Raw genomic sequence first — 13,999 nt, forward strand, 5'->3', positions numbered from 1 at the left:
CATAAGGGTTAGGACTGCAGCTCTTGTGCAATGGTACCTGATTTTCAACATATCAGAGGCCAGGATTGTGCACATACAGTTTCACTCGTGTTGTGTATCTATAATCACTGTAATTGTGTGTGCAAGTGTGGGAATTTCACTCAGCCCTTCCCAGCTGTGAGGTGAAGGGATGAATGTGAATAGAGGTTAAGCCATAGAAACAGGGGTGGATTAACGGAAAATGGGGCCAGACTCACCAAAACTTTGCTGCCCCACCTCAAAAAATCACCCTTTTGCTGCATAGACTCCTGCTCTTTCTCCACCCCAATGGGCTCCCTGATATTACCCTCTCAGCCACCCTAGATAAACTCTTGATGTCCAGGTTGGTCCTCACTTGCCCTCCCATTAGGAGTCACATCTGTGTCAGTGAAGGCAGAAATAAACACTTCATTCCTCCATGGCACTTTGCTACATCAGGCCACTCAGACTGCTGGACTTCTGGATCCAGAGACCCTGCGTTAGTCTTTCCTGTTGGGATCAGTGCCTACAAGTTCAGAGTGAGACATGCAGTCTGGAATGCGTGGTGAAAGCTTGTCCTACTGCAGTCCATCCTGTATGTCTTTGATGGGTAATCAGGTCTTAAGGTCTGGCAACTTGGCCCCTTTCAGTTAGAAAAAAAATAAGAAAAGCTTCATTCTGTGTCTCAGCAGTGCAACCCCCATTGAATTAGCAGGATTTGTGGCATGCAAGCCTCCCACAGTGCTTTGAGAACTAAAGGTCTTTGCAGCATGCGAAATGACCATGTCTGAATTTCAGTATCTTCTGGAATCTTGTGCTCATCAGTTCTGCATTCATTCTGCCATTTTCTGTGCCATCTTCAAATACTGGCATTTTGGTAGGGGCTAAGGGTACAAGTGGCCTATATCCCTTTTCACCCCTGTGTCCCTAGGACCCCACCGATCTGTTAAGGTCAGGTTCTGTGAATCAGCCAGATCAAGGCTGGAGCTGAATGAGCAGAAAAGGCATATCTTGTTAGCTAGCCTACATTCTAGTGAATCAGTCACCCCATGATAGGCCTGGCAACGGCTGCAGCAATGGGTTCCTGCATTTGTAAATGGCTCATGACAAAATTCATCAGAGCGCTTGCTGTGTCAGGGCTGTAAGACTGATGAAAAGCTAAATAACTACTGTAGTGCTCACTCAAGAAAGGCAAGGTCCCTCTGTGGTGTCTTTGGAAATAACAGCTGTAAGTAAAGAGCAATAAACCAGAACTAAACACCCCATTAGTTAAAAAAAGATAATTGTGAAAACAACATGGAGAAATTCTGATTCAGAATGAGGGAGATTAATATTTTTAGCAAAACTCTTGGAGCCAAATTCTGCCCTCTCTTATACCAGTCAATTTTGATAGTCCCATTGTTGATGATAATTCTAGAGGAATCAAAAATATTTATTTTAAAGGCTTCATTTTGCAAGACTTTGGGTCTGCTCCTGTTCTGGGTCCCTGGGACAGCATGAATCAGACCAGATCTGATGATCAGGAATGGATGCTCAGGAACACGCCATTAAACAAAGACCGACTTGACCAGCCATCTTTAACCTGACAGGACCCTCTCCTGCACATCTGTCTGTCCTGCCCAATCTCAGCCTCTCCACTCCTTCTCAGTGTCTCCCAGTCCCAGTTTCCTGCCATCTGCCTGTCTGCCCTCTCTCCTTGCTCTCTTTCTCTCTGCTTACTCCCAGATGCTCTGTTTCTCCCCTTATTCACCTACTGTCATTTTCCCGGAGGGGAGGGGGCCACCTCCTCCCACTTTCCCAGAGGAGGGGCTACCCCTCCTTTCCATAAAACAATGACTGTGCACTCACTCTAAATCATATATTCCCATACTGGGTAGATTCCCGTTACCATATTTACAAATATATATAACCCAAGACATGTGTGTTTGAAGAGAACCTTAACACACACTCCCCACTGTATTCCCTGTTTGATCTGTCCAGACACACTGAATAGCTCTACTCATTCTCAGCACACTGAAGGCTGACTATCACAGGAAGGGGATTGAACTCTATATAATTACAACTATAACGATAAAAGAGAAATCCTTTGGGAAGCATCCCTTAACAGTCTGAGTATATTGACCCATTACAACAGGGGTGGGCAAACTACGGCTTGCGGGCTGCATCTGGCCCGCCAGCCATTTTAATCCAGCCCTTGAGCTCCTGCTGGGGAGTGGGGTCTGAGATAAAATTTCTAGTCACTATTAATGACTACTAGCTAGTCTAGCTTGTCCTAGAACCCACAAGGGGAGAGGCAATTCTTGATTAGACCTAAGTGGAGCACAGGATCTGGTCTAAGAAGTGAATATAGCTGAATCACTGTGTAATAGCTACCATAATGTAATTCAATTTATCATCCTTGTAGAGAGGAAAATACCAAAGAAGAACACCACAGTACCATTTAATTTCAAAAAAGGAAACTATGCAACAATGAGGAAGCAAGTTAAATGGATATTAGAAAGAACAGTTGCAAGAATGAAATGCCTCCGCGCTTCAAGGAAACTTTTTAAAAACACCATAATAGAGGCTCAATAGAGGTATATGTATACCCCTAATAAAAAAAGCCCCCAGTAAGATGACCAAAAAATGCCACCATGGCTAAATAGCAGAATAAAAGAGGCAGTTAGAGGGAAAAAGGCATCCTTCAAAAATTGGAAGTCAAATCCTAGTGAGGAAAATAGAAAGGAGCATAAACATTGGCAAGTCAAGTGTAAAAGTATACTTAGGCAGGCCGAAAAAGAATTTGAAGAGCAGCTAGCAAAAGACACAAAAACTAACAGCAAAAAAATGTAAAGTACAGCAGAAGCAGGAAGCCTGCCAAACAATCACTGGGGCCACCGGATGATTAAGGTGCTAAAGTAGCACTCAAGGAAGACAAGGCAGTTGCAAAGAAGCTAAATGAATTCTTTGCATCGGTGTTTACTGCAGAGGATGTGAGGGAGATTCCCACACTTGAGCCATTCTTTTTAGGTGACAAATATGAGGAATTGTCCCAGATTGAGGTGTCAATAGAGGAGGTTTTGAAACAAATTGATAAATTCAACAGTAATAAATCACCAGGACTAGATAGTATTCACCCAAGAGTTCTTAAGGAACTCAAATATGAAACTGAAGAACTGTTAATTGGTATGTAATTAATTGGTATGTAACCTATCACTTTAATCAACCTCTGTACCAGATGACTGGAGGATAGCTAATATAATGCTAATTTTTAAAAGAGCCTCTAGAGGTGATCCTGGCAATTACAGGTCAGTAAACCAGACATTACTACCAGGTAAATTGGTTGAAACTGTACTAAAGAATAGAATTATCAGATGCATAGGTGAACACAATATGTTGGGTTGAGTGCTGTAGCTATTTTTAGAAATCTCACATTGGTACCTTCTTTGCGTTTTGTCAAATCTGCAGTGACAGTGTTCGTAAATCAAACAATGTGCTGGGTCATCATCCGAGACTGCTATAACATGAAATATTGGCAGAATGCCGGTAAAACAGAACAGGGGACATAAAATTCTCCCTCAAGCAGTTCAGTCACAAATTTAATTAACGCACTATTTTTTTAACGAACATCATCAGCATGGAAGCATTTCCTCCGGAATAGTGGCTGAAGCATGAAGGGGCATATGGATGTTTAGCATATCTGGCAAGTAAATACCTTGCAATGCGGGCTACAAAAGTGCTATGCGAACGCCTGTTCTCACTTTCAGGTGACATTGTAAATAAGAAGTAGGCAGCATTATCTCCTGCAAATGTAAACAAACTTGTTTGTCTTTGCGTGATTGGCTGAACAAGAAGTAGGACTGAGTGGACTGTAGGCTCTAAAGTTTTACATTGTTTTGTTTTTGAGTGCAGTTATGTAACAAAAAAATCTACATTTGTAAGTTACATTGATGAACTTTTTCCATATTTCCTTGGCAGAGAATTTCAAAATTATTGATTTTCGTGCTGATTCAGAATGAAGCCTGCTTTTTAAATTCTTTGTAAAACAGAACTTCTCTTTTCCACACAGCTTTAAAAATTAACTGCTCTCCCTCAGGTAAAAGATGATCCAATGGCGAACTTTATGTGCGGGTAGTTCCACTTACATTCACAGGAAGGGTTTCTTAGGTGAGTCTGGGCTGTAATGAATTAACATTATGCTCTCAATAGGCAGCTAGCCAACAAAGATGCTACCTGGGTCTATGAGTTGTTGCTTAGATCTTGTTGCCTTCTGGCTAAAGGAAAGATGGTGAACATAGCTGGTTGTGAAATTTGATTTTTTTAAAGTCATTTTTAATTTTGAAAATTTGAAATTTTGTTTAAAAATAAAAAGAGGAGGATGAAATTTTGGCAGAAAATGTTCCTATTTTCGGCCGGCTCTAATGGTGAAATTAGATCTGGCAAAGGAGAGAATTACACCCATGACAGAGGTCTGACACTGCTGTGTGTGCTCTGCCATCAGGGCTGTTTGTGTGGGTAGTTTCTGGTACATTTGTTGTGAAGGAAGGAATCACTCATTACTGACATATGAACAGTCACCTAGTAGGAGAAGAGCCAGTTTGCTGGCAGTCACAGCAGGGCTGAAGGGCACATAGGTCATGCTGGACTAGAGGATCAACTAGAGCTCCACTGGGACTAAAGATTAAATTCTGTTTCCTGGAACTCCTTCTGGAAATCCCTGTTGTGGGTCCTATGGCTATGCAGGGTCTATAGAGCAAGAGAATGCCAGTTACTGGAGATTACCGTCCTTTCCCTTTAAATAATAAAATCACAATTTCAGTAGGGTTCTAGTGAACCCGAAGGTGAGGATTCTGAGCTGTGGTCAGTGAGGCACTTTGATCAGCTCCCCTGTCTGGCTAATGACACATTAAGATCCTTTCTGCTTGTGCATCTTGACCTCCTATTTGGGCAAGTCTGGATTATTTACTGGAAAGTAAAAGGTCTTTGCTTTTTATCCCTCAGCAGAGGCAGAGAAGCAGCTTTGTGCTGGCAATGTAGTGAGAAGTGATTCTGTTCTTTTGGCTAGTTTTTGAAAAATGAAAGCCTTGCGCCTGTTTAACTTAGTCACCTTTGCCCATTCATTTTGTGAAACTGCTGTGGCACGCCAGTGGCAGGCCAGAGTCTTTATTCAGCAGCCCTCTCTGGGGCTCTTCAGCTATCCACTCATTTGTTTTGCCATGGATTGAATACAGTATAATTTGCATTTACTATATGACACCTTTGCACTTTCTGTATGTAGCATCTTCCATTCAGTGATTTCAAAGGGACCTGGTCAGTCATTTACCTCTAACATCAGCAGTAACGCAAAGCCAGGCTGTGAGCTAGTGAGTTCTGGCATATGAGACTCTCTGCCCATCACACCACTGCACAGTTGAATCTCAGGCACTGTGCTGGAGTAGGCCAACCCTCTGTTGCTTTGCATAGGTTTTGTTTTTTTAACACGGTGCCAACTTACCTTTGGCACTTGGCCCAGAGTCTGTGCGCTGTTCTGATAGAGCTGCTCTTGTTCTTGTCTCTCTTCCAGACAAAGAGCACTTGAAGGAGAGGGAGAAGCTGGAAATGGAATTGGCAGCCGTGCGCTCTGCCAGTGAGGATCAGCGGAGACACATCGAAATCCTGGACCAGGCACTGAACAATGCTCAGGCCAAGGTCATCAAACTGGAAGAGGAGGTGAGATGAGGGCATCATTTCCTCTGCTTTGCTGCAAATGATTGCTTGTATTTAGTATTCATTTTACAGCTGTAATTCAGCCCAGCCTCTAAACCCTTTCCAGCACCAGGGTGGCAGCCCCCCTCTTTCCCAGACCCTTCCAAACAGAAAACAATTATAAAACACTGAGCCAGGCAGGATTTGAAAGGAAACCACAATCCCAGATGCTTTCTGTATAACCAAAAGCTTGACCAAATTTCACCAGCCGATGGCTAACGTGATGTTAGGACTTTAGAATACCCTATCTACTAATTTAGGACTTGTGTAATTAATGAGAAAATATCTTATATGGGTATAGTCCATTTCTTCTCAAAGAATCCCAAAGTGCATACATATAGTGTGTGTCTGTGTATACAAACACATACAGACAGACATCATCTTCCTTTCATATTCTCTGTGTGTATATAAAGTCTGCTGCAGTTTCCACGGTATGCATCCGATGAAGTGAGCTGTAGCTCACGAAAGCTCATGCTCAAGTAAATTGGTTAGTCTCTAAGGTGCCACAAGTACTCCTTTTCTTTTTGCGAATACAGACTAACACGGCTGTTACTCTGAAACACACACACAGAGTGCACCACAGTCAGCCAGATCAATTCACAGAACTCAGTACAACAGGACCAGATAACTTGCATTCAGGAGTATTAAAAGAAATGGCTGAGGCACTCTGATATTTAACAAATCTTTGAATACTGGTGAAGAAAAGCTAATGTCCCAGCATTTATACAGGATTAACATGGGTAACTATAGGCTGGTTAGCTTGACATCAGTCATGGGCAAAATCTTGGAAAGACTGATTGAGTGCAATCAGTAAAGAATTAAAGAATGGTCTCATAATTAATGCAAATCAGTATGATTATATGGAAAACAGAGATTGTCAAACTAACATGATATAATTTCATGAGATTACGAGATTGGTTGAGTTTAAAATAATATATTCAGATTTGTGTAAGACATTTGACGAAGTGTTGCACAACATTCTGATTAAAAAATTAGCATTATACAAAATCAATGTAGCCCTTATTAAATGGATTAAAAAGTGGTTAACTGATGGATCTCGAAAAGTCATTGTACATGGGGATTAGTCACAAATGAGGATGTTTCTAGTGGATCTGTTCTTGGTCCAGTGCTATTCAATATCTTTGTCAATGATTTGGATGAGAACATAAAAACATTGCTGGTAAAGTTTGCAGGGTTCTGAAAAGAGCTACAAGAATGATATGAAGTCTAGAAAACCTGCCCAACAATGAGACTAAAGAAGACTAATCTGTTTAGATTACCCAAGCGTTGTTTAAGAGGCGATTCAACCACAGTATCAGAATACTTACATCATCGTGTAGATCAGTGGTTCTCAAACTTGTATTGGTGACCCCTTCCACATAGGGAGCCTGAGTGTATATATTAAATTAAATTAAAAACACTTTTTATATATTTAACACCATTATAAATGCTGGAGGCAAAGCAGGGTTTGAATCTTGTGACCCCCTGAGGGGTCCCAACCCCCAGTTTGAGAACCCCTGGTGTAGATGTACTTACATAGGGAGAACATTTCTGATGAAAGAGGGTTCTTTGATCTAGCAGACAGACAAAAGCATAACAGTATCCAGTAGCTGAAGATGAAACTAGACAAATTCAGACTAGAATAAGGTGTACATTTTTAACAGCGAAGGTAATTAACTATTGGAGCAGTTTACCTACGGGGGTTCTAGCTTCTCCATCATTTGAAGTCTTTAAATCAAGATTGCATGTCTTTCTAAAAGATCTGCTATAGCTCAATCAGAATTTATGAGCTTGATGCAGGAGTCACTTGGTGAAATTTTATGGCCTGTGTTATGCAGGAGATCAGACTAGATTATCATAATTGGCCTTTCTGGTTTTATCTATGAACAGTGTAATGAGGGAAATTCTGAATAAGGATAAAAAGGCTATGGGACCTTGAATGTCTATACAGAGCAGATCAGACCTTGGTGAGAGGGAGGGTTGTCCAGTGGTTTGGGCGCTAGCTAGGACTTGGGAGATCCAGGCACAATTCACTGCTCTGCCACAGAGTTCCTGTGTGACCTTATGCAAGTCACTTAGTCAGTCTGGCCCATATTTTTAAAGGTATTTAGCCATTGCTTCTCTCAGCAACATTGCTGCCGCACCTAACTGATTAAGGAGCCCAAATCTTATTTTCAAAAGGGATTTAGGCACTTAAGAGCCAGAATCCAAATGGGATTTAAATATTTCTTGAAAATGAGATTTAGGCTCCTAAATCAGTTAGACATTGCAACACTGAGCGCAGCGATGCCTAATTACCTTTACTAACCTTTAATAATAGCAATATGTTATTCCCACAAGAAAGGTTGGGGACCACTGGCCTAGATGATCATAATGGTCCCTTAAAAAGAAGAAGGAGTCTGGTGGCACCTTAAAGTCTAACAGATTTATTTGAGCATAAGCTTCTGAAGAAGTGAGGTTTTTACCCATGAAAGCTTATGCTCAAATAAATCTGTTAGTCTTTAAGGTGCCACCGGACTCCTTGTTTTTGTGGATACAGACTAACACGGCTACCCCCTGATACTTGACATAATGGTCCCTCTGACCTTAAAATGTATAAATCTAAGGCTAGATACTGGTTGAGCCAAGAGAGAAACTTTTTTCCTGATCACTGGGCCAGGACCAGCACCTGGATAAGTTTACTGATCCTATGAATTTTTCTATTGTTCCATTAAATGTTTCTTGCTCTAATAAGTCATGAGTTATTGGATCATAAAATCATATCATTCTTATTATGCTCTTGCCTCTTCACACACAGTTCAGTTCTAAGCTGACTAGCAATTATTTCCCCACCAAATTTCTCCTGTTCCGTTTAGCAAACATTTTTCACTTTGATTTTTAAAGGTATTTGTGTGCATCTGGTGATTATGAAATTACAGACTGGGTAAGGATGTCAGAATTGCCCAATAATAATAATTCATTATTATTTATGGACAAGTGAGCTATATTTTTGTGTATAATCAACAAAATTGTTAACAAAGGGCTTGATACTGTGAACACTTCAGTGCATTCCTTTACTATAGTGAATAAAATTACATGCATGCTTAAGCATTTGCAGGGCTGGAGCCTAAATTCCAATTACAAAGCAAAATTTTGCATTTGGTTAAATCAGTGCACTTCCTTTGCAGACAACAGGGTTTCTCAGTTATGAATGAGAGGTAATTTGGCTTGGAGTGTCTTTATTGCTACTGATGATGAATGAGGGAGAAAGAATCCAGCTTGACTCTCTGATCCCAGGCTCAGTTTGCAGGGCTGGCAGTTAGTAAAACCATCTTTTTGCTTGTAAACTGAGCACCTTTGATCAGTAAGCTAGAGATCATGAACATGGAACCCCACAATACCACTCTCACAGAGTCACACACCCCTTGGGAATCTAATCTTCTGATTGCTTCTGGACATTAGTTCAGATTCTAATCTCATTCATATCAATGTAAATCCATTGAAATAACTGCTGTTTACAGCAGTGTAATGGAGATGAGAATCTGGCCCATTGTTACTGAGTCTAGAAAGGCTGCTTAGAATAAGTTTTGTCTTGCACCTGTATTGTAAGAAAACCTCCATCAATTTCATTCTGATTTTTGACTTGGGTATTTTATGGTCACAGAGAACAATTTTGAAGCATAAGACTCCATTGTCAGTATAATCTGTGGGAAGGTACATAGCTTGATCTAGCATTGTGCTGAAAGAATTCCACCTATTCTGGCTGAAACACCTGAGCCCCCGCTTTATAATTGCTAAGAGCTTCATGCAAAGGACCACATTCAGGAAAGCATTTGCAATCCATAATAACAACTGTTATTGGTCCAACAAAACCCAGGAAGAAAGCTGCATATTCTGGAGCGCCATCTAAGAGCACATTATCTATTAACTAATTATTGACTAGAGCTGGTCAGAAATTTTCTAGTTAATCTTTTTTTGGGGGGTCAAAAAATGCCAGTTCACCCAAACTAACACCGTTTGCAAACCCGGATCAGGTTCAAGGAATTTCCTGACTCAAAAAAACCAAAAAGGTTTTGAATTGTTGAAACATTTCACTTTGACATTTTCAAAATGAATAATTCCAGTGTTCCAGTTTGAGAGGACTTTTTGCTTTGAAATTTAAGCTCATAAGACCAAAAAAAAGTTCTGAAAAGAAGGTCAAAATCAAAATTAAATGTGTTGAAATTATCATACTGAAACAATTCAATTGACTTGAAACGGGGAAAAAAATTGGTTTCCCAGTTTGCAAAAGTTTAAGATTTTGACTTTTTGTCCTGATCTGAGAGGTGCAAAAATATTAAACTCTTGAAAATATTTGTGAAACTGGAAAACTACTGTTTCCTATTCACATGTATACAGACATGTTTCTTTATAGAGCACTCTTCTAATGATAACTGTGTTAAACATTAGTCTTTCAACCTCCTATCTGGACTGTAAAATGTGCAAAGAACCAAAGCCACGTGAGCACAAATAAATGAGGAAGAGTGGGAGTGTCTGTGTATCTAGACTAGAAGCCAGGAATCCGGTGTATGCTAGGAATTAGCTGTGACTTTGGATAGTCATATTAACCTCATATTGTCATACTGTGACTAAAGTCATATTAAACTCTCTGTCTCAGTTTCATATCTATCAAGTGGCAATAATCACACTGATCTCTGTAAAGTCAGTATTTAACAAAATCCAAACTATCTAACCCCAACTCCTGGGCCGAGTGAACTTTTCGGTAAGGCTAGAAATGTTTTTAATTGGTTTGGACTTGCAGCCTTGCTTTATGCTAATTGATTTTTTCTGTACAACACAGCAGATATGTTTTGAAGGGGATTAAACAATTAAATTGTTGGGATGGAAGAACAAGAACACAATATCTCACCAGAGAGAGGCATTGCAGCCCGCAGGGTGAAGTCTTGAATCTGTCTGCAGCAGTCAAAGTGATATGCATGCAAGTTTAGGGTTAGCATCCAAGCTCCATGGGAAAGAGAACTGTATTTTAGTCACTCTTGATAGAAACAATTTGCATATTGGATTACACTGGGACTGATCCTGAGAGGTGCTGAGTAATTCCAACTCCAATTGACTTCACTATACCCCAGGATCAGGCCCATTTTTTGTCCTAGTTGCTTCCCTAGGATCAGTTTTCACAGAAGGCTTTGATGCCCTTCTCACTGACATGTGCCTTGGGCAGTCTGTGGCATATCTGAACTCTTCCCCAAAGGTTCTAAGGCATGTTAATTCCCGTCATAGATTAATATCATTTTACCTTGTTGTCCTGCAATTACCACTTCTGTAGCACAGTGGGAGGCTGCAAGAATAATGGCTCAGATAGCAGCTATGATGCACCTAATATCTGCATCCACTTGCATGCCTAAAAGGTCACAGAGAAAGTCTGCAGTCCACTCCCACAAACTCCTGTTAGGGTATGCTACTTGAGCAAGTCAGGATTAATCTCAGGCCATAAAATGCTAGGTTGCAGAATCCTCATGTAACACTGGGCCTATAAATCACTCAGTGCATGCATTAGAAGTAAGAATGGCTTTAGCTGATACTAACAGTCACCCATATTCATCTGTATGACCTAGCCCTTGGTAGACAAGAAAACATCTGGAAACCGTCCAACAGATGTATATCTTCAACTAAGGGTCTGCAGATGCCTTTCCCATCATCGGAGACTGGATCATGCAGATATACAGGGTTAAGATTTATTTCTAGAATCATAGAGTTGAAGGCTAGAAGGGACCATTAGATCATCTAGTCTGAACTCCTGTATATCACAGGCCAATTAAATTTCACCAAGTTATCCCCTTATTGAGCCTGATAACTTGTGTTTGGCTAAAACATAGAGCTTGATTTGAAAACATCAAGAGAGGGAGAATCCGCCTTTTCCCTTCATACTTCATCCAGGTGATTAATTACCTCACTGCTAAAGATGTGTGGCTAAATTCTAATTTGAATTTGTCTGGCTTCAGCTTCCAGCCACTGGTTCTTGTCATGCCGTTCTCCACTAGATTAAAGAGCCCTTTGCTACCCAGAATTTTCTCCCTGTGAAATTTAGGTTCAGTGAAAGCCACATTTACATGCAACATGCACATGCCAGTGATTTATGAGATCATATCACAACCTAATTCATAGACATAAACATTCATGTCATATTTGTTTGGCTTCTGCTCTTCTGTTAATGACACTGTGCCCTCCGCTTGCGCTCTGCCCCCAGTTGCGTAAGAAGCAGGCCTATGTTGAGAAAGTGGAGAAGCTGCAGCAGGCTCTGACCCAGCTCCAGGCAGCATGTGAGAAACGGGAGCAGATGGAACGGCGATTGCGCACACGGCTGGAGCGGGAGCTGGATTCGCTGAGGATGCAGCAGGTGAGAGGCTGATTGGTCGTGGGCCACAAGCACATCCATCCCGATGCCTGGGTAAATAAGGACGGAATGCTTCATGCCCTGTACCCCTGGCATTACCTCCAGGATGTGTCTTGGCAATGAGAACAGGAGGACTGGCCTCTCACCCTTTGCCACCATGATGATAGTAGAAACAAGAATGGTATTTTATTTGCCCATCCAAAACAATTTCCTTCCCCCCTCTCAGTGAGTGGGTGAGTGCAGTTTTGTGAGGCTGAGTTAGGGGGCGCTTCCAAATCCTTGCTTGTTTCTGCAGTGCTTCGTTAGCTCTCAGTGCCTTTTTCCATCAGTTTGATGCAATGGTTGCAAGAGTTTCTCTCTGAAGTTGGCCACAGTTAGCTAAGCCTTTTTGTGAGCTCTACATTGGATTAACGATGCAGTGCTTTCTCTGTGGGGCTACCCATGAAAGCCATTTGGAAGCTACAGCTCATTCAGCATGTGACAGCCAGCTTGCTTAGTAGCATTAGCCAAAGTGCATATTACACCAGTGCTTCAACGGCTGCCCTGCCTCTATTTGATTCTAGGCACAATTCATCATGATCCTTAAAGCCCTGCCTGGCTGAGTCCTAGTTATAAGAGGGACCACGTCTCTCCCTATGCAGCATTGTAACAGCTGAGGTCAGCTGAAGTGCTCTCACCTACAGATCTGAGTATCTGGAGGTAGACTGTTTTCAGAGAAGGACCCTTTGAGAGGTCCTTAAGGCAGGTGTTGAGGTTAGATAGCAAAGTAAATGATGACAGACTGCTGATCAGGCCTGCATGGTGTGAATATTCATATAGCAGTCACTCAACTCCTATAGTCATGACCCTACATGTTCTTGCCTTGGTGTAAAACCTGCACAGACTCTTGTTGGTTGCTAAATAAACCAAAAAGCAAACCAGCTCAATGACAAGCTAAACAAATACAGGAGCATTTTGGAGAATTGTCATATTCTTAGGATTTTTATTTTTTTTTACCAGTCCCTCTAGAGAGATTCAAGAATTCCTTGACTCCATGGGGTGTTGTCAGGGCTCCTGCATTAGAGCTGTGTGAGCACCTGGTTGAGTTTTAAAGCTCTTGAGTTTTCCATGCAGCACTGAAGCAGAAACCTGGATGCTTAATACTCATGACTTGACACGTACCACATACTTTTTTCATTTTTTTAATCAGGACAGTCATTTTTAACTATATCAAAGGTCACCCTGATGGAAATTTCTGGATTTTAGATGAATCCTTCACTTGGAAAAGCCTGTTCAGTGCTGACTTTAAATAGAGGATTATTTATTATTTCTCCACCATTTTTGCTTGATGGCGCTTGGCTCTCTCCAGATGCTGAATAGACACTAGTTACGGCTCCATAGTTAAGGTTGAGTGTAGTTTTGCACTGAAAGTAGGGATTCAAATGCTTCATATCTATGGAGAATACAGTGTATCCTCCCCAAAATTGCTTTTCAAAAACTACCCTTTGCACCAGACCTGTTCAACAGGGAGGGTAGGTGGGAAAAACTCTGTATGTGTGTACAGGTGCATGCAGAGGAATGTAGGGGTTGAAGGAGCAAGTGGGAAATAGGTGTGTATGTCTGTGTGTGCAGGGGAATATGAAGGGCCTATGGGAAGGAGAAACTGGGATATGTGTCCAGGGGAATATGGAGGGAGTGGGGAAGCTGGGGGGAGGGATGCAGGAGAATGTGGGGGACAGGATGTAGGGGAAAAGTGGGGAATGTACTCCATTTTGTTGTGTAGCTGTTGCAGGGCAAAGCAGCTGTAAACCCATCTGTACTGGTAAGTATGCTCTGGCTGATTTGTGCTGCTCCAGGGAGGTGTAAAGCAGCCAAAGCACACTGGTGAATCTGGCTACAAAAGGCTTAAAATAAATAAATAAATAA

The 13,999-nt window shown here is 41.4% G+C and overlaps 1 protein-coding gene across 5 annotated transcripts in view; it reads left to right on the plus strand.

Moving 5' to 3' along the window:
• AMOTL1 (angiomotin like 1) overlaps positions 1 to 13,999 on the plus strand; it is a 122,183-nt gene that overhangs the window by 85,986 nt on the left and 22,198 nt on the right. For all 5 annotated transcript variants that reach the window (XM_048843375.2, XM_048843365.2, XM_048843356.2 and 2 more), the window contains 2 exons: positions 5,540 to 5,685; positions 11,948 to 12,097. In XM_048843375.2, the coding sequence (XP_048699332.2) occupies positions 5,540 to 5,685; positions 11,948 to 12,097 (296 nt within the window). The remainder of the gene's footprint in view (positions 1 to 5,539; positions 5,686 to 11,947; positions 12,098 to 13,999) is intronic.

This window comes from Caretta caretta, chromosome 1 (assembly GCF_965140235.1).
Source record: "Caretta caretta isolate rCarCar2 chromosome 1, rCarCar1.hap1, whole genome shotgun sequence".
Taxonomy (NCBI): domain Eukaryota; kingdom Metazoa; phylum Chordata; order Testudines; family Cheloniidae; genus Caretta; species Caretta caretta.